Here is a 25,571-nt window from a genome sequence, read left to right as displayed (position 1 = left end):
TCATCTATCCATCTTAAAATACAGACCTGCACAAACAAGTTTCTATATTAAATTGCTTATCAGACTTTCTGATGAACATTCTTCTCAGTTTCCGGGCTGCAACTGAGAATCTTGCAACAGCCATGACCATTTAAAATGGTAACATAGCGCTTTGAGCGTGTGTTTCTGCATGTGAATTGGCCTCACTAGATCCTAGCCTTTGAGAGGTTCTTAATATCCTTCTTGATGGTGCGAAAGCCACTGGAGAGCCAATTGCTTGTGTAAGACAACAGCTTTGATGCCACAGGTGAGAAACCAATGCCATGGCTCTTCCCCGTTTGAGTACAAACCCCCATGGTTGGTCCCAGAGCATCCCATATTATCTCAATGGGTCAGGAAGCAGCTTGGCTTCCAGAACTCAGTCTCAATGTTGTTGTTGTTGTTGTTAAGCAAATGCTGGGGGGGTGATTCAGTCAATGCTTGGCACACAGCATTGACCGTGTTCTGTCCCCTCTGGGCAAATTCTTTTTGAGGATGGTTCCCTGCAGGCATCTTCGCACCAGTAAGACTGAATAATTTCATAAATAATTACCCTTCGTCAGAAAAGACTTGGGGCAATGTGCTTCAAAAATATGAAGAAATTACAAGGAAACAGCGTTGCAGGAATCATAAACTTGGGAGGGATCCTGAGGCTCCATCTAGTCCACCCCCCCCCCCCCAATGCAGGAGTCCTGCTCCCAGCTTTCCCTGGGCGGGTTCGATCCGGTTTAACAGCCGGATGCTGTTATATGTAGATACACATGTGAGTGAAAAATATACATTTTAATGAGGCACTCCAGTCAGTTTATCCAGGTGTGCTTTTGATGTGCACCTGTGGGGTGTGCAGCAAAATGTTGCAACATGAAGTGCTCCTGCCCAGGGTTCCAGCCAACAATGGGCACTCCAATAGTCAGTCAGCACTTCATGGCTGATGAACCTGCCCAATCCTCATTGTGCTATTTTGGCGGTCTCCCTACCAAAGATTTTCCCCGCAGCCTGCTGACACCTCCCCTCTTGTGTGTGGATGGTGCTGTTTTAGCTATATAGCTGTCCCTGCTCAGACGAATTCACTCTAATTATATAGGGCGGTGGCAATACTTCACACCAGTGTGTAGATGCCCTAGCCAAATGTGGCACCCCTCACATTTAAACCCCAGATACGTTAACGGCATTGCATATTGCACATATAGTTACAACTATGAAGAGCACCTGTATTTTCTGCATGTATTCTGCCACACTCACTTAATGGTTCGCCCTTTGAAGCATCCATTTCCAACCATGAGAGTTGTGGCCCAAAACATCTGAAGGTTATTATGTTAGCAAAGGTCATTTTAAAGGCCTGGGTGCATTTATTCAACTTCGCTTAACTAGCAACGTCATTCACTAGGCTAGACATACCGAGGGTTCATTTCACAAAGCAGTTGTTCCACCGTAGTAAGTAGGGCATTTATAGCACATTTAAAGCACATAGCTTTCCCTAAAGGATCTTGGGAACTATAGCACTGCAAAGGATTCTTTTTTTGGGGGGGGGGGGAGGAATCATGTGCTTTAAGACTAATGTAAACAGTTAATTAAGTACCGCTTATGCATCCCCAATCAACATATCAGCCAGTAAAGCAAATATTGCTTTAGCTAGAATGGAATAAAGGCAGCAGTTAGGAAAAAAAACAACAGGCAAGATCCAGGAAAATATGAAACACATTCATATCCCATTGCTTTCAGTAGGAGAGAGCTAAGCATGTTTTAATTCTGCCCATTTGGTGGACAATTGCTTCAATTGTTCCATCCTAATTGATGCAATAGGCCCTGTCTCTGCAAATGTGCAAGCTATACCAAACACACACACACACCACGATACCGAAAGCAATAGCACTAGCCAGATTTGTGCCGATGAGCAATCGGGTAGGAAGCTTTTCATTCCTGAGTCACAAGCTCCAGCCTGGCAGAAGTCAGTAACAGGGTTGTCAAATGATAGCCAAAAAATGCATTCATGACAGGTCAGTTTGTCTTGCTGGCACCTAAGATTCTAAAATAGACAACTTTCATCAACTGAATACTGGCTAAACGTATTCCAGATCCGATTTCAGCAACATAACTTGCCATTGTACATGTATGCTGCTGAGCTGAACAACTATTATTGTAGAATTTTTCAGCCTTTTTTTAAAAAAAACAACAACATATCAAGCCATTAGCAGCTGAATAATATATATATGGCTTGCAACAAACTCTGGCATTCAGGTGTGTTACCATTCGACATTCAGCAGCAAATTGTTCTGAGAACCTGAATTGCTATAGCTCTTCAGCAAATGAAGAATTGGTTTGCAGGGTGTATGGTCACAACCTTCTCCCCACCCACTATGGGAAACCTAGTTTTAAAGTGGGGTTCTCTCTCCTCCCCACCAGGGCACTGTGGTAGGTATCATGTCAACTTACAGAAGCAGTAACAAGAACTAATTCAACCTACCGAAAGTCAGGAAATTTTAATTATAGGAACAAATAAGGGGCAGAAAGCCATTGATTCATGGCACAGAGACAAAAGCAAAGTAAACCAAAAGGGGGTAAAAAGGGGGAGGGCATTATCATTTATTATTTTCGACTCATTCCCGTGCCTAAATGGAATGAAGTCATCTCTTCCTAGAGAGCAACAGAAGATATTGATTATCAAAGTGCTGCTGTTGAAATCAGGCCAATAGGAAGCCCAGATAAAACTGAAGTGGATTTGAAAATCAAGCCTATTAGTGAGAACAATCCCTCTTAGGCCGAAGGAAATTACACATCTGATGAATGCACAAGCGAGCTTCCCACAGGCTGAGCCAAAGATGTAACTCAGAAACTCAGCAGATCAGATTAAACTGCAGATAACAGCCAGGGAGGCCTGCTATTCATTCATTCCCGAATGTGCTACATGCTTTGAAAGAGCAACTCTTCCAAATGCATTTCAGGAACTAGAACCCAAAAGACGATTCTGCCACCCCTTCTGAATATGCTACTAAAGTAAGAGAGAAAGACTACTGAATTTAGGGTGGCCATGTTGCCCTGCTTTGCAGAGGACACTCCTCTATTTGAAGGGCTGTCCTGTCCAGGGATCAGGAACTCTAAGGGCGAGCAATTGGACCTTGAAGTTGCCCATCAACAGTTTACACCTGGAGTACAGGCTGAGTAGGCACACCTGTCTTCCCAGTTATTGCAAGATGTGCCATGTTTCTATTTAAATTACAGTATTTATTTCTAAATTCACAGAGGAGACACTTGAGAGTCCCATGGAGTGCAAGAAGATCAGACCTATCTATTCTTAAGGAAATCAGCCCTGAGTGCTCACTGGAAGGACAGATTCTGAAGCTGAGGCTTCAATACTTTGGCCACCTCATGAGAAGAGAAGATTCTCTAGAAAAAACCTCTGATGTTGGGTAAGATTGAGGGCACAAGGAAAAGGGGATGACAGAGGACGAGATGGTTGGACAGTGTTATAGAAGCAACCAACTTCAATTTGACGAAACTCTGGGAGGCAGTGGAAGATTGGAGTGCCTGGCATGCTCTGGTCCATGGGGTCATGAAGAGTCGGACACGACTAATCGACTAAACAACAACAATAATTAAATCAGCATATGCTAATTCTATGCAAACTCTTTTGGCGAGGGAGAAGGAACATATCCCCCTTTTGGGCCGTGTGTAAGTGGCTAAAGTTGACTATAAAGAAGGAGCTTTCAAGCTTTCTGTTGCAAGGTGTGATGGAGAGTCACACATGGAATTATATTAAGGTGCAACTCCAAACACTCTTGGATGAGACTGATTTTCTAGATCCATTTCAGGCCTGGTGTGGGGAGTAAGGTTGCCTTGGTCGCCCTGTATTATGACCAATGTTGGGACAGGTGTGTGTGTGTGTGTGTGTCCCTGTTTGTTCTCCTTGACCTCTCAGTGACATTTGAAACCGTCGGTCTTACACAGCCCTCTGAGGAGAATGTCTGAGCTGACAATCTTAATATGCATGGAAGTTATACAATGCCTGTTCTTCATTCTAATTTCAGAGAATCATAGAGTTGGAAGCAACACAGGGGTCATCCAGTCCAACCCCTTGAAATGCAGGGAACTTTTGCCCGACGTGGGGTTCGAACCCAGAACCTTGAAATTAAGTGCCTTGTGCTCTACCAGCTGAGCTATTTGTGGGGACATTATACAACAAGGAACATTCATTCTGATTTGTTTGTGTGGAGTTCTTTAAAGTCTCCTAACTAATGCAAAGTCTTAAAAATTTGGGTCAGTAGCAGTCTTCCCATCAATCGCTTGTCCTACACTTTTAGTGCATTCCCCCGTCAATTTCCCAACATGAAGAGTCAATTTTTTAAAGATTTGTTGTGCCAGAGTTATTTAATCCACAAACCTAAATTTCCAGCATACAATCAAATCCCCCCACACAATGCTGACAATCCCAAGGCAACACTAATCTATTCTCTTCACTGGCTTTACTCAAGCCCTTTTAATTCTCTCCCTCTCTCTTAGAAAAACAGACAAAACCTTGGTTTCTGAAGAATGTTTTTGTCAGTGTGGAGAAAACCTCAAGAAGCTTCCCTAAAAGTGATTACATTTTTAGAAAAATGTGCTTCAAAGTGACAATTATTTTCCTTTTGCATTTCTAAACAGGAAAAGTGGACATTCTAGATCAGGGGTCCCCAAACTAAGGCCCGTGGGCCGGATAAGGCCCGAGGGACTCGTTTATCCGGCCCATGGTGACCCCCCGGCACCTGCTGCCGCCACCTGCTCTTACAGCTGTGCTGTGCGGCTGCTCACTTCTGGGTCGGAGGAGCACCGGAAATAGCTTGTGTTCATGCGCAAGCGTTATTTCTGGTGCTCCTCCGACCTGGAAGTGCGCTGGAAATAGCATGTGCACACGTGTTTGGGCATGCGCTCCCCCGCCCTCCGGCCCACTGTGCGATCGGCACTGTAGACACCAGCCCAAGGTTTGCTGACCCCTGTTCTAGATTATGTGTTGTGATCACCGTAACCCCATTTGATCTGTGGATCCGTTACAGGTGTCCCATAATACCCATTCTGTTTTGTAATATTTTTAGTGTGCCAGTACCTAAACTTTGGAACTCCCCGCCTATTGATACCAAGTAGGGACCTTCTTCATTGTACTCTTTTTGGCACCTGCTAAAAACATTTTTGTTTAGACTCGCTTGCCCAGATATGTAGAATGTGGACTTGTATTTGGTTTTCAGTTTATCAATTTTTATCTTTTTTTGAATATTTTAATAGTTGCTTTTAATTGTTTTTACCAACATCATCATCATCATCATCATCATTTATTATTAATTATTATTGTTGTTGTTGTCTTTTTGTAAACTGCTTTAAAGGTTCCTTACAATCAACAGGTATAATAAATTTTATGAAATAAAAATAAGTAAATATTCCCTGCCGCATACCCCTAAAGACAACTGGAAGAGAATCTGTCCACTCAAATTCAAGAAACATTTCAGCACAGCAAGATGAACGCGGAACCTGATATTTTACCATTCTGCAACATTTTGTTGCATGTATCTCTTGGGTTTTGTGTGAGTCTGTGTTTCTCGGTTTCCTTATTTCTCTTTCCTTTTGTGCTGCACCCCTCCATGTTACCCTCTTTTTTTATATATAAATTCATTTTCTGCCATGATTCTCTAGTATTACTGGTTATGGTGCCTACTTGTAAATACTGCCAAAAAGAGAACTATCATAAATAAAGTAAGCCAGAATTAATCATTTGCTTAAAAACAAAACCTCTGATGTCCCTAATTTCTTGGCTTGTGATCATTTGGCTCCTGACATCAGCTAATAAGTGTTTTGATCTTTTCGTGAAATACTACTCTTTCATCCTGTCTTAATTGCATCCAAACTACCACTAAATACTGTGCAAATATTAAAGCGTTTCAGACACTTGGAGGCAATGTTGCACAGCTGGCTTTGCCTGTGGTGCGTACGTTTATTTCCTGTTTTTCACCACAACGTCTTCTTTTGCAGACTGCCTTAGCACTTCAAGGAAAAGCCAAAGTAAGACCTTCAAAAGTGGAACCAGCACGACTGATAAGCACAGCTTGTGTTATGGCTGAAATTAACTAGACCGAAAGATACTCTGGTCTAGTCAATTCCACCCAGATCTCTTCTGAATTCTAAGAAATTAAGGGGAAAGTCTGCAATTAAAAATAAGGAAGGCAGAGCCAAAAAAAAAAAAAAAAATCCCCTCTACTTTCGTACAGTTATTGGGGTATTAGTGCCATTTAAGGGAATTCACTTTGATTGCTGTTGTAATTGTAGAAATTGTGATAGAGCAGGGCTCTTATATTCTTAATTCAAACTCCTGACGCCGGCCTAATACTCTAGATTGCACTCTGCATTGTAACATTTCCATATGCCTCTCAATGAATGGTTATTGCAAAAAAAAGGAAACGGTGATATCATGGGGGTGGAAATCGTTCTTGGGGCTTCTAGATTCACATCAAAAAGATGTTCTATTTAGGACAATGCTGCAGATTGATACAGACAGACAGAGAGAGATCACTGTAGCTCAAATAAAAATTGAGAGACTACTTGGAGTTTTGACCACTTTCAACTCTAAATAAAACATTCCTTTATATTGGGTTTGTCCACTTAATATGCTTCTTCAGCATTCACCCTAATTTGCTTTTGCAAAGCTTACAGAGGGTTTAAACTATATCTGGTCTGTACTGAACAATCATTTCTGATTTACTCATGGGGTGTTTACTCACCACCCAAGTAATCATTCTTTCAACCTGCAGTTTTTAAAAAAGGATTTCATTGTCACTTTCCTAACTGCAAAAAGTCTGTTTAATTTATTTTTTAAAGTGGATTTGCAGCACTAATCCACTTCAATCTGCATTAATTGTGCAAACCTAAATTCATGGTAGGGACGCGGGTGGCGCTGTGGGTTAAACCACAGAGCCTAGGACTTGCCGATCAGAAGGACGGCAGTTCGAATCCCCGCACTGGGGTGAGCGCCCGTTGCTCGGTCCCTGCTCCTGCCAACCTAGCAGTTCAAAAGCACGCCAAAGTGCAAATAGATTAATAGGTACTGCTCCGGCGCGAAGGTAAACGGCGTTTCTGTGCGCTGCTCTGGTTCGCCAGAAGTGGCTTAGTCATGCTGGCCACACAACCTGTAAGCTGTACGCCGGCTCCCTCAGCCAGTAGAGCGAGATGAGCGTCACAACTCCAGAGTCGTCTGCGACTGGACCTAATGGTCAGGGGTCCCTTTACCTTTAAAATTCATGGTATGTGTCTTAATCCCCTTCACCCACAACATAGTGACAAGGAAAAAAACCAGGGCCTTTTCCTTAGGATTTTTGTGACCTCCAGGTTGAATGCCATAACATTACACTCTGTTCTGTGGGCAAGAAAAGCAAGGCCTGGGCTTTATTACAGCCTCTCCCCCTGCCCTCAGTACAGGCCAGCAAGAAAACCCAGTAAAATTGTCTAGCAAGAAGACCCTTAGATAGGAACATCAGAAGAGCTCTGCTGGATCATTCCAGCTGGATTATCTACTCAAGCATCCTGTTCTCACAGTGGCAAACCAGACGTCGCAATGGGCAGCCCACAAGCAGGGGAAAATGATTATGTTGCTTTGACTTACGGCGAGCTTTATTTTAACAGCCGAAATCGTTTCATGTTGGACATGAGCTAACAAAACACAGACTTTGTTCTGAGGTGGAAAATAAAAAGATAGCATATCCACGGCACAACAAACTAATTTAAGGCATTCCCATTGCGTGGCTATTTATTTGGAGAAATTGTAAGCCTATGATGCCTGTAATTTAAAAAAGCTAAAAACTGACAGAGACGTTTTCAGTCACTGAAAAAACTGTGCAGCGCTGCCCTCTTTTAGCATTCTAAATTTAAGGCTGGCGTGTCACCCTAAGCACACGCCGTTTCCAAAAAGTTCCTCTGCAGTTAAAACAAACAGGCTCTATTGAAAGCACGCCGAGTGCTAAGAATTCCTCCCGCTACCCCAGTCCACCCAACTGATTAATTTAGGTCATACAAGTGGGTGTTTGAGTTAAGTAAGCAGGCAGAGTGATGATGCCAAAGACTTGACTGAACTACTGTAGGCCTCGTAAATGCCTAAAGATTATGGGTGGACAAGCCAGTTTTATGAAACAAACCCATGTTAAAAATAGGACACCCAAGAATATTCCAAAAAACTCAAGACACCAATTTGATATGTTTACTTTTTCTCCAGTGTTCTGTTGAACTGCCAACGTTACGGCTTACTTTGTAGGTTGTCTTTCCATTTCTTTTAGACAGCACTCACCCCTCTTTTCTAGGAAAATTGGGGTGGGGGGGGAGAGATGTATGTCTATGCATTTGTGAAAGAACTTTGTATTTAACTCAAAGGAACTGGTTTTGAGAATCACAATAAGGACCCGTAATGAAACTCCTATCTGGAGTTCACATTCAAATTAACAAAGTGAAAACTTTGTCTTATCTTTGACTGTGCACACAGACCATACATTTTAAGCACATTTTGAGCAAATTTCTCCACCCTCACCTCAAAATCACGAACCAGAATTACCCATCACAGAACCAGAATTCCCAGCACCCTTAAGAAACTAGAGTTCCTAGGCTTCAAATTCAGTAATGATGGGATACAGGCAAGAGGTTCTGAGACGGCTTTTCTCTCATATAAATACGTGTCTGTTTGTGTGGACATGCTTGTTTCTGTGCTGTTACATCTGCCAGTTGAGGACTGTCTACAAAAGCAAGATGCCAGAATAAACCTTTTAAACATGCAACTAGATCCTTTTTGGGTTTTGTTGTAACAGACTCAGCACGGCTATGCTTCTGGAAACTTTCCTTGTAGAGAATTTTAGGGGGCAAACTGTCTGTTCCTAAATTATAACTTGCCTGCAGTTTGTTTATTTATTAAAAAGATTCTTAAACCTGCCTTTCAGGCCACGCTGCCCTCACAAAGAGGCTTACGACGCTCTGAAAATACACTCTGGTTTGCGAACAAAGAGCTGTTAAGCGCCTTCCTCCTTTCAAAAGACAATAATTATTTTGAAAGCAATAGCCGTGGTAGAGTTTCTTTTTTATAAGTGAAATTATCTATCTCTATCTTGTAAAAATCACGTCACATAGAGACTCCTTACGTAGCAAGAGACTAATACAGGTGAAACTCAAAAAATTAGAATATTGTGGAAAAGTTCATTTATTTCAGTAATTCAACTTAAAAGGTGAAACTAATACATGAGATAGACTCGTGACATGCAAAGTGAGATATATCAAGCCTTTATTTGTTATAATTGTGATGTTTATGGCGTACAGCTGATGAAAACCCCAAATTAACAATCTCAGAAAATTAGAATATTAAATGAAATCAGCAAAACGAGGACTGCAAATAGAGCAATATTGGACCTCTGAGAAGTAGAAGCATGCATATGTACTCAGTACTTGGTTTGGGCCCCTTTTGCATCAATTACTGCCTCAATGCGGCGTGGCATGGATGCTATCAGCCTGTGGCACCGCTGAGGTGTCATGGAAGACCAGGAAGCTTCAATAGCAGCCTTCAGCTCTTCTGCATTGCTTGGTCTCATGTCTCTTATCTTTCTCTTGGCAATGCCCCATACATTCTCTATGGGGTTCAGGTCAGGCGGGTTTGCTGGCCAATCAAGCACAGTAATCCCATGTCCATTGAACCAGGTTTTGGTACTTTTGGCAGTGGGGGCAGGTGCCAAAGTCCTACTGGAAAATGAAATCAGCATCCCCATAAAGCTCGTCTGTGGAAGGAAGCATGAAATGCTTCAAAATCTCCTGGTAGACAGCTACATTGACCCTGGACTTAATGAAGCACAGTGGACCAACACCAGCTGATGGCTCCCCAAATCTCTTTTCTGATGAGAGCAGCTTTTGCATCTCATTTGGAAACCAAGGACCCCGAGTCTGGAGGAAGAATGGGGAGGCACACAATGCCAGATACTTGAGGTCCAATGTGAAGTTTCCACAGTCTGTGTTGATTTGGGGAGCCATGTCATCAGGTGGTGTTGGTCCACTGTGCTTCATTAAGTCCAGGGTCAATGCATTCCCTCAGCCAGCCAGGCTGGTTTGCATAAGGCGGCCCAGGAATTCCCTGTCTGGCACAGCTCTGCAGTTAGTTTTTTTAATCCATATCCCAATCAAAATCCTAGTATTTATTCGTTCCTAGTGTTTAGGGGGATCCCTCCCTATTTCTACAACATTGTTATTTTGATTGATTGATTAAATTTGTATACCACCCTTCATCTGTAGATCTCAGGATGGTTCACAACACAAAATTACAATATAAAAACCACAAAATGAATAACAAAGTAAGAACAACAAACCAATAATTCCCCCTCCCAAAACACATTTAAAAGGGCATGGGATGTCAATCAGGCAAAGGCCTGCTTGAAGAGGAACATTTAAAGAGTTTATGCATATTGTGATTACCCATTAAAAAAAAACGAGACTGTCCTTCAAACCTCATTTTTAATTTGACTGCTCATAGTTGATACACCAACGGCAATAGGAGGCACACAATATCTATGATGTGCACCAAGAACAGCTATGGTAAGATATGGCACTGCTTGGACCAGCCGATCCCTCTCAAATCTACCATCTCATAGGGTTCTTGCAAGGACAGAATGGGCAGTGTGCCAGCATTGCACTGTAAGCGGCTGGCACATATGATATGGGATCCTCTCCGAAGCCTATGGAGGAGACGTGGGAACTTAACTACAGCTACCTGACTTAACCTTCTGCCATTCAACTGGAAACCAGTCTTCTTATGCCCGTGGCACAAACCTCCCGCAGCCAATCACCTGAACACATGATGCAGAACTTTTAATACAGTCTACATAGCATTTTAGAGCGTATGTCGATGTCCAGAATGTAAGACTTTGGGACTTACAGGGTCATGTTACTAGCAGCCACATAGTGTACATAGGCTCTTCCACTGTGGGAGGCAGCCGGGTCAATGTTTGCAGCCAAGTGTAAATAGACCTGGGGAAACCTGAGCCTTGGCTATAACATATAAACTTTCATGAGGTTCATAAAGCTACAGACCTAAACAAGTTTACTTCAACCTGGGTCCTACTGATTTAATTAGGGCTTGGCTTCCAAATTAGCATGCTTAAAATTTTTAGGCTAAATAACTATCTAAGTTTTGCATTTTTCATGCTGTTAAACAGTCACAGAATACCAGCAAAGATACGTATCTAAAGAGAGAGAGAGCAAGCGAGCTCAATTTTAGTTTTCAGAATTAACTACTGAAATGTCATGAGAAAGAAGACAAACAAGGCACCCTGGAAAGCAACTCGAAATAAATTAAGCAATAAATACTATGATTAGATATGTCAATTCCAGTTGCTCACTGCTCCTTATTTTTCCAGTCTGAATTTCAGTTCTCCATATTTCTCCACAACTTTGCATTTTTTCAAAATCCTTATTAAAATTCTCCTAATGTGAATTTCTCCTAATATACAATTTTATGTATGTTATTTTGCCCAATATCTGTATTTTTTTTGCAAGCAACTTTCCTTAATATCATGCACTTTTGTATGCTACTTTCACCAATATATACATTTACATATATACAAATGTGCATTCTTGTGCGCATAGCTTGGGTATAGAACTGCACTGCAAAATTCAGAGAAATGCAAGTTTCAAAGGATGGCAGCCTACTCATTTTTCTATTGCTTTAGGAATCGTTACTTAAGTAAGGTATGAACTTATGTATGTATAACCACATTTCTCCCCAACACTAATTATGATCAGGCTGCTCCTTTGTAAATAAATCACCCTACAATCAGCACCTGAAGTCACACAGCAGTACCTGAGTCACCCAAACCTTGCATTCAGCTTTTCAAGTAACAAGGACCATTACTGCATCTCCCGGAGTTGCGTGCACTAAAACAAAATATATGAATTGCAGCAAATATCCTTGCAGCAATGAAGGACGGGGCATTTTATACTTTCCCTCTGTACTGTTTTACTAACTAAAACTGCCAGGCCAGGTTGAAGTTTTCCACACAGGAGGTATTTCCCCCCTGTGGATGAAACAGCTGCCAGAGGTATGTGCAGTTTTTATTGGAAAAATGGAACAGCTTAAAGATCATGTTCACAGCAAGGATCTCTTCAACTCCAAGTGTCCAAAGATGCTGTTTTTGGCTGCAGCTGAAGTGGTTAGCCAAGATGTGAAGTCTTCCGTGCTGTTCATATATAAGTGCACATCAGCCCTGCAAAACTGTGTGTGTGTGTTATAGCCTCTTATACTGGGGACAGCAGAATTCTATTGCCCAGAAGTGTTTTTCTTTTTTCTTTTTGCTGCACAAACGGACCTCCATCTCGGGTGGTCAGACATTGTAATAAAAGTTTTTGCAATGGATTTACAGCTCTGGAGCACACATGTCAAAGGCAATAACCAAGTCATTTCATACGAACCCCGAAGAGAAACAGAACATGAAAGAGGTTGGCTGGCTGCCATAACTGTCCCACAGCCCTGCTTTTGTCCGTGAAAGGAGTAAATTCCTTGATTATTGTTTCAATGGCAGCCTGAAGCTCCCCCTTTATGTTTGGGCAAAGAGCAGCCGCTTGGCTTTGCCATTCAACATGGCGAGGCTGACTTTACTCCCAGCACTGCAAACTGCACCACAATTGCATAACGGAAGTGTGCGCACCTTCCACAGCTGGTTTTAAGCCATTCGAGCTGCGCCACCCCGAAAACTTCCAGAATCTTACAAGAGCATGCCCCAGAATGGGGCGGTATGCACATTTTAAAATGTACTCTAAAAACCAAGGCGCCCATCTTCTCCACCCTTACTTGCTTTGGAGCAGAAAATAGATCCTGCGCTAAGAACGCAGCAAAAAAACAAAAAGATGTCCAGGAACGCACTGTTACGGCAAGAAGGCAGACAGGTAGAAAGAAGAGGAAAAGGGAGGCAGATGACTGCCAGCCTTCCTTACCTCCATCTTGCAGAGAGTTCATGATATTCAGGGCAAACAGCATGGCGTTTGAGAACGTGGTCGCCTCCTCCTTGCTGGCAAAGTTCAGCCCATAGACCTGCCGCGCATCGCGCCACTGATGGAATGTTGGCGTCGCCTGGTTGTACTTTAGCCCTTTCACAATTGAATAATTGATCACTACCTGAAATATAAAGTGGGGAAGATGAATACTAAAGGGACGAGAAAGAATGGAAGGAAGGGAGAAAATCAGTGACTGCTGCAGGAGGGGAAAGGACAACGGTGTCTTTCTGCTTTTTTCCCCCAGAAACTCGTGCGCTGCTCTGGTTTGCCAAAAGCGGCTTAGTCATGCTGGCCACATGACCCGGAAGCTGTACGCCGGCTCCCTTGGCCAATAAAGCGAGATGAGCGCCGCAACCCCAGAGTCGGTCACGACTGGACCTAATGCTCAGGGGTCCTCCATCGGTGTTATGTAAAAGAAGTTGCAGGGGAGGGGCCTGTCTCCTCACTCCCTTCCTCGTATTAATGCATATAAATGCATTTGGATGCATTTATATCCAACCAAAAAAGAGTGGGGGAAGAAAAGCATGTCAGTACTGTGTCCAGTTCTGGGCACCACAGTTCAAGAAGGACACTGACAAACTGGAACGTGTCCAGAGGAGGGCAACTAAAATGGTCAAAGGCCTGGAAACGATGCCTTATGAGGAATGGCTAAGGGAGCTGGGCATGTTTAGCCTGGAGAAGAGGAGGTTAAGGGGTGATATGATAGCCATGTTCAAATATATAAAAGGATGTCACATAGAGGAGGGAGAAAGGTTGTTTTCTGCTGCTCCAGAGAAGCGGACACGGAGCAATGGATCCAAACTACAAGAAAGAAGATTCCACCTAAACATTAGGAAGAACTTCCTGACAGTAAGAGCTGTTCGACAGTGGAATTTGCTGCCAAGGAGTGTGGTGGAGTCTCCTTCTTTGGAGGTCTTTAAGCAGAGGCTTGACAACCATATGTCAGGAGTGCTCTGATGGTGTCTCCTGCTTGGCAGGGGGTTGGACTCGATGGCCCTTGTGGTCTCTTCCAACTCTATGATTCTATGATAATACCTCACATGCTTTTATATCAGAGAGCAGCAGCAACAACAACAGACGACATCAAGAAAGTTAAGTTTTATCCCTCACTCTAATCGCACATTAAGGCCCTCATCCAATTCTAATTGGGAGGGGGTGATGTGTGGGGCTGCCATTTCCTTCATCACACCCCTGTTGCCCGGGCCTAGCCACCCTCCATGAAGTGGGGAGCCTGTTTTCTCTCTCCACGCTATTGCCCATGTAAATGGTTTTTTTTGTTATTGCTTAAAGGGGCCTTGAGGACCACCTCTCCCCATATAAACTGACCCAGACTATCTTCTGAGGCCCTTTCTGAAGTGGCTCCCCATTTGGGGAATGCACACCCCAGGGAGGTTCGGCTGCCGCCTTCATTATACATTTTAAGGCACCAGGAGAAAATATTCCTCTTCAACAGGGTCTCCGGCTGATTAACATCCTTCAGCCTTTTAAACATGTTTCTGAGAGGGAGGGGGCTACTCTTATCTTGTTTTTGTTTTAACTATTTATTTGCGTTTTTAATCTTGTGTTTTTATCTCGTGAACCGCCCTGAGATCTTTTGATGAAGGGCGGTATATAAATCTAATAAATAAATAAAAGTTAAACATGAATAAAAAACTGTGTTTTACTCATATTTAAGCGATACACACACATGTTAAAAAATGTCATAAGTAGACACATTTAACAGGATAAGCATTATAAATACAAAGAAAACTCTCCCTAAAATTATTTGTCAGTTTAATCATTTGTGAAGCACCCCCAGATTTTGCTTAACCATTCCTTGCTTATTCTGGGCCTGAGCTACACCCCATGTATTGGTTCCAGAAGGCCTGAAGTGAGGAGTCTGTTCTATGTTTTAGGTTCCGTATTGCTCAGGAACCTAACGTACAGAGAGCACGCAAAATACTTTTGAGTTTTTTTCTACAATCAAGCGGTGTATAAATTTTATGAAACAAGCAAATAAATATGCAGAACAGGCTCCCTGCATGGGGGGGGGGGCACACTCTTTGTAGTGAACCTCATTTCCAAATACCAGGATGTACTGAGTAGAACCTCATTAAAATGGCGCCTATTCCGCTTCGCCCGTAATTACAACGTTGACCGTGGCAAATTGCATCCACCCATTCAAGTCATATAGTCTACAATAAAAATTGGGAGCCACCGCAAATATACAAAGCTCGTGAACTTCGATGAGGTCACACATGTAAGATTATCAGAACCGGGGGGGCTTAAGTAGTCGGAGCCAATGAAACGGCAGATTTAAAAATACACACTCAGCGGTTTCAATTTAAAGCCCCAAAGCTCTCCCTTCATTCTGCTGTAATCAGATGAAGACACTTCTCTGGCTTTTAAAATACTGATTTCGTCTCTCTTATACAAATAGAAAGATTTGGGGTGGGGGCTCTTTCCAGCCACTCACCAAACCCTCAGAGGGGACAGAGAAGTGGAATGTTACACAGTCTGTGTTATTTACCACAAGCTGATGAGAGATAAGTGGAAAGCGCACAGTGTAGCCATCTGGGCATTTTTTAAAATAAAAAATCCAATGCTGTTTCAGCATGCATACATACTACACAGCACATTCCGGACCCCCAATTATCATGGAAACTAGAGTTTAAAGGTGCTGAGAATTGTAGCTCTGGGAGGGGTATTCGAGGATTTGGAGGTAGGAGGAATGTGCTATAAATGGATCATGTGTCTGCCACCCCAGTGTTAGCCAATGAGTAGGTATTCTGTGATAATACGCATCATCCTTTCCTCGTTCAGAAAAAAATAGTTTCCTTTTTGTTTTCATAGGTTTTTTTCAGCCTTTGGAAAGATAATTTGGATTTTTGCAGACTTCTGTAAATCTACGCTCAGCATACATAATGTATTCTGCTTACAGGCTTCAAGGCGGGACTATTTATCTATCATCTATCTATCATCTATCTATATCTATCTATCTATCTATCTATCTATCATCTATCTATCTATCTATCTATCTATCTATCATCTATCTATCTATCTATCTATCAATCAATCATCTATCTATCTATCTATCTATCATCTATCTAACTATCTATCACCTATCGGTTTGGGGGTTGTTTTTTTAAAGCACAAAACCACAGGCCCTGCTTATTGGTTTTTATTTTAAAACATACAGACAGGAAATTGCAAGAAGCCACAGTTACTCACTTGCTGATCTTGTAGTTTAACTCCGACTACTCTAAATGTGTTACTGGCAGTGTTGTGGTAGATGTTGATTCGGCTGAAGCCTTGTTGGCCGGGCTTTATTGGCACCCATTTCTTACTGGTATCGTCGTAGACCATAACTGACGCCCGGGCTTGGCAAATACTCTGTTCACTGCAAAGGAAGCAAATGAAAAGCATTAACAAAAGGAAATGGAAGGCATGACACATCATAGTCTGAGAGATAGAGAAATAACAATACTACTTTGACATTTTATTAAAACATTTTATATTCCAGAGTGCTACAGCTGTTTGCTGTGGGGACAGGGGCTGCTGTTCAGTGACAGACCACATGCAGGTACAGCTGGGGAAAGCTTCTGTCTGAATCTTTGTATGAAAGTAAAGTCAAAGGTACCCCTGAAAGTTAAGTCCAGTCCCGGACGACTCTGGGGTTGCAGCGCTCATCTCGCTCTATAGCCCGAGGGAGCTGGCATTTGTCTGCAGACAGCTTCCAGGTCATGTGGCCAACATGACTAAGCCGCTTCTGGCAAACCAGAGCAGCGCACGGAAACACTGTTTACCTTCCCGCTGGAACGGTACCTATTTATCTACTTGCACTTCGATGTGCTTTTGAACTGCTAGGGGGGCATGGACCGAAGAACGGGAGCTCACCCCGTCGCAGGGATTCGAACCACCGACCTTCTGATCAGCAAGCCCTAGGCTCAGTGGTTTAGACCACAGCGCCACCTGCATCCCCTTGTATGCAACTAGTTGCTGTAAATCAGGGATGGGGAACCTATGGCCCTCTGGATGTCATTGGACTCCAACTCTGATCACGCCTGACCCTTGGGTATATTGGCATGAGCGGATGGGAGCTGGAGTCTAACAACAGTTGAAAGGATAGGATCTCCTTCGTTATCAGAATTATAGAATCATAGAATTGTAGAGCTGGAAGGGACCCCAAGAGCCATCTCAGCCTACCCCCAGCAATGCAAGAATCTCAACTAAAGCATCCAAGACAGATGGCCATCCAACATCTGCTTAAAACCTACAATGAAGTACGTAGAGTCCACAAACTCCCAAGGGAGTCCATTCCATTGTTGAACAGCTCTTGATGCAGATAATACTAGACTAGTTGGACCAATTGTCCAACTTCATGTAAAGAAGCTTTTTATGCTCGTAGCCCATTCCAGTACTTGCTCAGCTATCTTTGGACAGTTCTGCTACAACACTGACTTACATTGCATGATGAAAACTGCTTTGTGTACATGGCCACTTAATAGGATTTGCCCACTCTCACAACTACAAGATGCTGGGCAATGGAAAATAAGTTTGGTTATTTTTGTGATTCTATATCCATGCACATATGGATTTGCCTTACAAAGGTTCAGGCCCTTGATCTTGTTTGTCCAGTATTACTTCACCAGCAGAGAAAGTCTCACCAGCAGAGACTTTCTAAGACCCCAGACAGATAGATGTAGGGTCCAGCATGCTACCTAATATCATTTTACTGGAGGCGGTAGTTATTGAACCTGTGGTCATATGCATGCAGAAACATGTGTTTCCACTAGGACATGGGCCCGTCTTCCCAATTTAGTACATTTAAATGTGTGTGTGTTTTTAAATGTCCTGCTGTATTGGCTTCTGCTAATGGCATTCAATTTGCCCATGCTGCTTGCAATTTCTCTGCAGGAACTGCCATGTAGAAGCACTGCTGGCCATTATCACATCTCCTACTCAAGTCCTTGGTACTGGGTCAGTCTACTGGGTTGGAGAAAATCCCCCAGTTTCAAGAAGGGCCTCCAATCTGGTTCTTACAGATTCTGGGAAGAGTTTTACGACTGCTAAGTAAACTACAGAAGTAACACCCTAGCACAACGGTATATTTTGTCCCATAATAGCTATTTGTTCTAATGTTCTAAATCAATACCAGCCCATTTCATTGTAGATAGCCAAAGGCCTACACAATGGACGACAGAGAATAAAAGGAAAACTTCTAAAACCATACAACGTAACCTGTAGCAGTTTACAGCATAAAAGAAATTTACAACAGTAAAATTTAACATTGCAGTGCATTCACATAGATAGAACGGAGCTTCTTGGCTGCCATTGCAAATTTGGCTACCTGGTGTGTAATGTATAAATATTTATCCGCGAGAAGTTCAACTGTCACTTCCTGTGAGGATTGACCTGGATGGCAATTAAGAATAGGCAATACAGTGGTACCTCGGGTTGCATACGCTTCAGGTTACATACGCTTCAGGTTACAGACTCCGCTAACCCAGAAATAGTACCTCGGGTTAAGAACTCTGCTTCAGGATGAGAACAGAAATTGTGCTCCGGCTGCGCGGCAGCAGCAAGAGGCCCCATTAGCTAAAGTTGTGCTTCAGGTTAAGAACAGTTTCAGGTTAAGAACGGACCTCCGGAACGAATTAAGTACTTAACCCGAGGTACCACTGCATAAACTTTCCTCTGGGCGTTGTATACAGGGGGCAAATCAGCAGATAGTATGTAATGTCCTCTACCCTTATTGCATTCATATATAAATATATATGTTTGTGATCCATATGGGGAATTCCCTGATATCTCCCCTCTAAATATGCTGAGGGAAATCTATTGGAATCTTAGTTCTATGAAGGCCCTGTGTAATGTTCTAATATTGGCTGTCTTTGGCAAATTCAAAGCAGCAGAGACATGAGATATGGTGATATTTTACAAACTTTATAATTTATGTTTTGAAGTATTCCATTATAGAGCATTTAAATGTAGAATGCAAAGGAACAATAAGAACCCATTTGCACTCATTAAGCCAGCTAATGTTCCATTAAAAATAATAATTTCACAACCCAAATTAGTGTGTGGGCAGGACATCAAAAGCAGACAGGATGAGTGTGTTTTTGCCAGTTTCATAAACACTAAAACAAGCTTTTGTAAAGAGCATTTCAATTCTGCTGCCTTTCAGTGTGAAAAAGAGTCATTTATTTTGCAAAATCTTCCCAGAACCATGCTGTTGGCATATCACTCCCTAACTTAGGACCAATCTAGATGTTGTGGATGCAGACCCATGATTTAGAAAGTGGATGCAGTCAACACTTTTAAAGAAGTGGTCTGCTTTGATATGTCATACCTGTTTTCTGTTATGATTCTGTTGTATGCTTGATTTTGCATTTTAATAAAATTTAAAAAGTGTGGTTGGAATGACTCCAAAAGGGTAAGCAAGTGGTTGTGTGTATATGGGTGGGTTAATCTGTCAAACCTGGTAGTTTCTCCTTTTTCCAATCTTAAATTCGGTTCTTCATATTTCCACAGCAGTCTGCTTTTTTTTTTTTTTTTTTTAGTCCTCATGAAACTTCACGAGCATTTTACGGCAGATTTCACTTATGGGTGTCTGTGTTTGTACGCAATTTTGCCTAACATACACATTTTTGCAAGGCAAAAATTTCTGTATGTTGTTTTCACTAATATATACATTTTTTATGCACACTTTACCCTAACAGGTGCATTTCTGTACACTATACTTGGTTTGAGAAGTGCATTGCAAAATTCAGAGATTCAATCCACACATTACAAATTAAGCAGATTCGACTTTAAATAGGAACTGAAGCAAATTCTTGCTGCTTCCCTAGGTGTGACTTTTCATCAGCCACTGTTTTCCACCATCACCACAATCCCGGCCACTTCCTCCTAGCTGAGCTAGTCCGAGAGAAGTGTCTCAGTAATAGGGTGTTGAAGCAATAGACAGAGGACTAGTTTAGCATTTCAGAGCCAATGAAACACCACTGCTTTACAATCCATAGTGTAACCTGCATTCTGAGACACGGGGTGCTTTTGTAACAAATGACAATATTTCCCACTATGCAAACTATAACCAACAACAACACAGACATTGTATGGAGTAGTTTCTTCATGCTCATAATTGCCTTATATTACACAGACTACAGAACCAACCAGTTGTGGGCACAGGTCAGCCCAGGAAGATTTCTGGTGGTTGAGTAGAGCATCCCCAGAGGGCCCCATTGCTTATACTCAATAGCAACGGCATCCATGTGGCCAAAATTTTAGGGGGAAGCCCAGAGAGATATTTAAAAAAAAAAAAATTGATGGAAGAAGCTAAGGTTTACTATTTCCACACTTGAAAACTGCCCCCACTCAAGTACAGGATGTCCAGTGCACCTGGGTACCTATAACCATAACACTTTGGTTGCTTCCAGACTGTCAGTATTTTGTGGGAGGGACCAAAATATGGGAGATGTAGGTTTGTGAAATTAAAGTGAATTATAGCACTCTGGGGCAATAGTAAAGGTAAAGGGACCCCTGACCATTAGGTCCAGTCGTGACCGACTCAGGGGTTGTGGCGCTCATCTTGCTTTATTGGCCGAGGGAGCCAGCGTACAGCTTCCGGGTGGAAGAGCAGATTTGTTGCGCAAGGGCACCAAATCAACCTGTAAGTGGTTTCCGGCACGTGACTGAATTCCACCTGAAAATGGTGACAGTCTGGAACCAAACCAAAAGCAGAGCTTTTTCCTAGCACAACCTATAGATCACCGGGATTGAACATGTAATGTGCTGCGTGGAAAGTGTGTACTGAGCTGACATTATTGTCACTGGAAGGAAACCTCATCATTGTGACAAAAAAAGCATATATGCATGTGTTTTCATTTGCAAAAATTGAAGTTACATGGAACCAGACAGAGGGCCTTCTCAGCAATGACACCCTCCCTGTGGAACGCCCTCCCATCAGATGCCAAGGAGATAAAGAACTACACAACTTTCAGAAGACATCTGAAGGCAGCCCCATATTGGGAAGTTTTAAATGTTTGACATTTTACTATGTTTTTATATGTGCTGTAAGCCACCCAGAGTGGCTGGGAAAACCCAGCCAGATGGGCGGGGTATAAATAATACAATTGTTGTTGTTGTTTCCTTTTTATGTAATAGCTATACCCTGCTTTATCAGCAATAGATAAAGGTAAAGGTAAAGGGACCCCTGACCATTAGGTCCAGTCGTGACCGACTCTGGGGTTGCGGTGCTCATCTTGCTTTATTGGCCGAGGGAGCCGGTGTACAGCTTCCGGGTCATGTGGCCAGCATGACTAAGCCGCTTCTGGCAAAACCAGAGCAGCACACGGAAACGCCGCTTACCTTCTCGCCGGAGCGGTACCTATTTATCTACTTGCACTTTGATGTGCTTTCAAACTGCAAGCTTGGCAGGAGCAGGGACCGAGCAATGGGAGCTCACCCCGTTGCAGGGATTCGAACCGCCGACCTTCTGATCGGCAAGTCCTAGGTTCTGTGGTTTAACCCACAGTGTCATCCGCGTCACTTTCTGGGGCAATAGATCTATCCCAAAAAAACCTCCAGACTTTTTGAGGTTAGGAAGTGACAGGGAATTGAATGGAAAAGTATGGGGTGGGGAAATGTTTAATGGGAGGATGTGTAATTCAGGATGAATTCAGGACGAATGCTAATTGTCGTATGACCTCCCTGCAAGCAAACCAGAACAAATGCTCAACAGAGACCAAACTTAGCGTAACCTTTTGCAAGCAAACTAAGACGAATGCTAAACAAGCAGGTTGTCTGGAAGAACCCACAATTCGGCTTTAGAGTTCCCTTTTGTATCTTTATTAGGGCTGCCAGCATGGGAATGAACCAACCCAACCATATAACTGACGCACTGCAATGTGGAATTCTGTGGTTTTCACTGGCTATCCATGCCACCAAAGCGATGATACAGCAATCAGGCCACTTTGTGCTAGGAAGCAGTAGTAAATAATCAGAGCAGAAGATTGGTTGGCCCTGTGCAAGCCACTGGAAGCAGCTCAAGCACAGCAAACCTTTTAAGTTGTGCCGGCATGATCTTTTTGGCCGTTACATATTTTCACTAAAGACAGGAGCAGCAGCAGCACAATGCCTAACTCATTTTAAAGGGCTTATAACCCGAGCTGCTTCCACAATCGGGGAAGCATAACGTTAAAAGAGTTCTCTGGATTGCTACAGAGGGAGAGCTTCTAAAGCCCGGCTGCAACAGAAGTGCCTTTTCTCTTTTTGGCAGGGGAGCGTTATCTTTCTAACGCAGCTGCTGCAAATCAGCAGCATTTACTCTGCTACCCACAGGAGACATCCCTTCCACAAGCCATACGCACGCAGCCCTGCATTTTCCACAGGCTGAGACCAGAAGCCATCATCCCCTTCCCTCTGGAATGGGTTCAGAACAGCGGAAGAATTCTCATACTGCTGCAGTGTTATATCAGGAAAATAATAAAAAAATAAAATTAGTAAGATTTCTGAGCAATTGACCATCGTCCTGGTAAATGCTGCTAAGGCTATAATCAAGAACGTGTAATTCAAAAACTTATCCCTGCCATTCAATTTTGGCAGGCTGGACCTGCAACACTCGATGGGAAAAAAGGCAATAGCATTCATTACATATACCCAGGAAGAACAAAGTGTGCATTCTCATGTACCAAATAAGAAGCACTTAGCTTGCACAACTGCTGAACCTGACTAGTTTCAAGGTGAGGTCTGGACAATCCCCTTGTCAGGCTGAAAACTAATATATGTCTATAAGAGAAGACACTGCGCCCTTCAGCTGAAAAGACAGGCATGCATATTAGTAGAACTGAAACTCAGCAATCAATATTCTCTTTCCAACTATAGTTCGAGGTAGGCCAGCTTCCTTTTTAAAAATAAACTTCAATGTGCCACATATGAATGTCAACGTGTTTATCCTTATCAACTTTTTTGTTAATGACAACTCATTTCTCAAGGTAGGAGCAAGCTTACTAGTCACATCACGCGTGGAGGATCTGCCGGCTGGGTTCCTGGGTTCAAATTTGCAAAACTGTACTTTCCGCCCAGGAGACGAAGACGCCTATTTGGTTTGATCAGGGTAGGAATGGTTTCAGATTGGATCAGTACTCTGAAAATGCAATATGTGCCTTCTTCCCCTATTTCAGCTCTGCAGGTCAAGTCCCATGCAAAGCCACACAACCCAGTTTCAAAGTCTCCTTCATACTCGCATTGCTGCTAGTGAGTTCCATGCAAGTCCTCCCTTTAAGGACTCAGCAGTAGTAGCATCCTGTCACGAAATGTGATAGTCAGATCATTAGCTTAATATTTTCTGTACTGACTGGCAATGGCTCTCCAGGGGTTCGGACAGTGTCTCTCCTAGCCAACCTGGAGATGCTGGGGACTGAACCTAAGACCTTTTGATGGCAAAGCAGATGCTCTACAGACCTTCCTGTTCATGTGTAATTATACTCCCATTGGGTGGCATAGCGCCCCCAAAGCACATGACATCATCAGCGTTGTCACGAGCACTGAACGAACACTTGCACCAACTTAGTCCAGGTGGCCCTCCAAACTGAAATAACCACTGTTGGAAAGAGGATTCTGGACCAAATAGACCCTTGATCTGACTTGTTCAAAATAATATTCAGCTTTTGTTTCTTTTACATGCAAGGTGGGGATCTAGGCAATTGCACTAGGAAAACCTACAGCCTCTTTAGTAAATGCTGACAAGGGCTTTGGTTCGCAGAAATGGGATAGTCACTCAGAACACATTTCTCTCCCAAAGCTTCAAAATGGGCAAAAACAATGGCTGCAGTAACGTTTTCCACTGGAACAATCCCAAACACGGCAACCTAACAATAGGGATACTGTAGTGTGCTGTGTGATTAATGGAGAGGGATGGAATGAACGGGTAAGGCAGTCCCTAAGAACACATGGAAACACTTGGCGCACAATAATCTCTTCCAACCCAGAGGCCAGAACAAGATGCTACAACAGACATAGGACTGCTGCAAAAAACAAAACAGCAGCCCGACTCCTTCTCCCAGGGATGCCTGGTTTTTTTTTGCAGTGTCATTATAAATCATTACGTTATGGGTTTCCTGAACCCCAATGAAGTTGAGGAGCAGGCAGGGAAACTCTTGGAGCACAATGATGCAATGCAATACATTTTTATAGTCCCTGGCATTACTGAGGAGGAAGAGATGTAGCACTGCTGGTTTAAGCAGAGGCCATACATCTGCTGGCACATCTGGTGATAAATGAGTCGCAGCTGTGGAAGAGTGCTGTAGCTCATAGTCTTTCCAGTCAAGCTGATGCCGGAGATGGGACTGTGGTGCCTCTTTTTATCTAAATCATTAAGGACCAAAGTAGAAGCCATCATGCAAAGACCATAACCTCACGTTTGGTAATAGGTCAGCAGTACTGCGCTGTTTTGACTGCAGGTTCAGAGGCCGGCACCTCCAGCGACAAAGATCTTGGGTGGCAGGACTGGGAAAGGTGGATCTCTCCTTGGCACTCTGGAGAATCTCTTGTCAGTTACAGTGGAATATATGCTGGGGCCAGATGGGCCAATGGTCTAAAGACAGGGACGGGGACATCTGTGGTGTTCCAGAAATTGTTGCACTAAATTTCTCAGCATAACTGTCTTCAATGTTTTAATCTTAAAGTTTTCAATGGAGCAGGATATAACTGCGGTGAAATAATGAAATAAATAAATAATAATAATAAACCCAATAATAAATCCCTAACAATTGTGCGTATACCATATTTTTTGCTCTATAACACTCACTTTTTCCCTCCTAAAAATTAAGGGGGAATGTGTGTGCATCTTATGGAGCGAATGCAGGCTGCGCAGCTATCCCAGAAGCCAGAACAGTAAGACGGATTGCTGCTTTCACTGCGCAGCGATCCCTCTTGCTGTTCTGGCTTCTGAGATTCAGAATATTTTTTTTCTTGTTTTTCTCCTCCAAAAACTAGGCGCGCCTTGTGGTCTGGTGCGTCTTATAGAGCGAAAAATACGGTAAATTAACTACCAATGCACTATTACTGCATCAATAACATGTTGCAGAATATTTATGTACGCAACTACAGTAGCTCGGATTTTGTTAGCCCAAAAACGGAGAGGTCCCAAAGATGGCAGAATGGCAGCTTAAAATGATGGGAGTATGCAGAGTTAGCAGGTCTAACCAGCCGAATAAGAGAACAAGAAGACAGAGTTTATAACGAGGAATGGAAAATATTTGTGGAATACTTGGAAAATAACTGCAAGCAAGTGAAAATCCTAGCATGATTAAGGTAAATGGAACAGTATAATCTAAATTGAAGTAATATGTAAATGGGGGGGGGGGGGGGTTAGATGGTTGGAATAGAATATGCAGTAATAATGAGAAAATTAAAAGAGCCATGAAAGAAGGAGAAGGGAAGTTGATGAATGTACTATTTTACTGGTGGATAATTTACTGGGGGAAATGTATAACTGATTTATTTTTTTTTAAATACATGTAGCAGAATGAAACTCCCTGGAAAAGACCCTG

At 42.8% G+C, this 25,571-nt stretch overlaps 1 protein-coding gene across 24 annotated transcripts in view; it reads right to left on the bottom strand.

The window, feature by feature from the left end:
• The window catches only part of EVL (Enah/Vasp-like), a 150,838-nt gene that overhangs the window by 53,922 nt on the left and 71,345 nt on the right, over positions 1-25,571 (bottom strand). For all 24 annotated transcript variants that reach the window (XM_083435681.1, XM_083435655.1, XM_083435656.1 and 21 more), the window contains exons 2-3: positions 16,252-16,420; positions 12,982-13,162 (exon numbers count right to left, since the gene is read on the bottom strand). In XM_083435681.1, the coding sequence (XP_083291807.1) occupies positions 12,982-13,162; positions 16,252-16,420 (350 nt within the window). The remainder of the gene's footprint in view (positions 1-12,981; positions 13,163-16,251; positions 16,421-25,571) is intronic.

The sequence above is a fragment of the Podarcis tiliguerta genome, assembly GCF_965153285.1.
Source record: "Podarcis tiliguerta genome assembly, chromosome: 1".
NCBI lineage: Eukaryota > Metazoa > Chordata > Lepidosauria > Squamata > Lacertidae > Podarcis > Podarcis tiliguerta.
The sequence above is the reverse complement of the archived record's forward strand: the minus strand, read 5'-3'. Positions and strand labels throughout refer to the sequence as shown.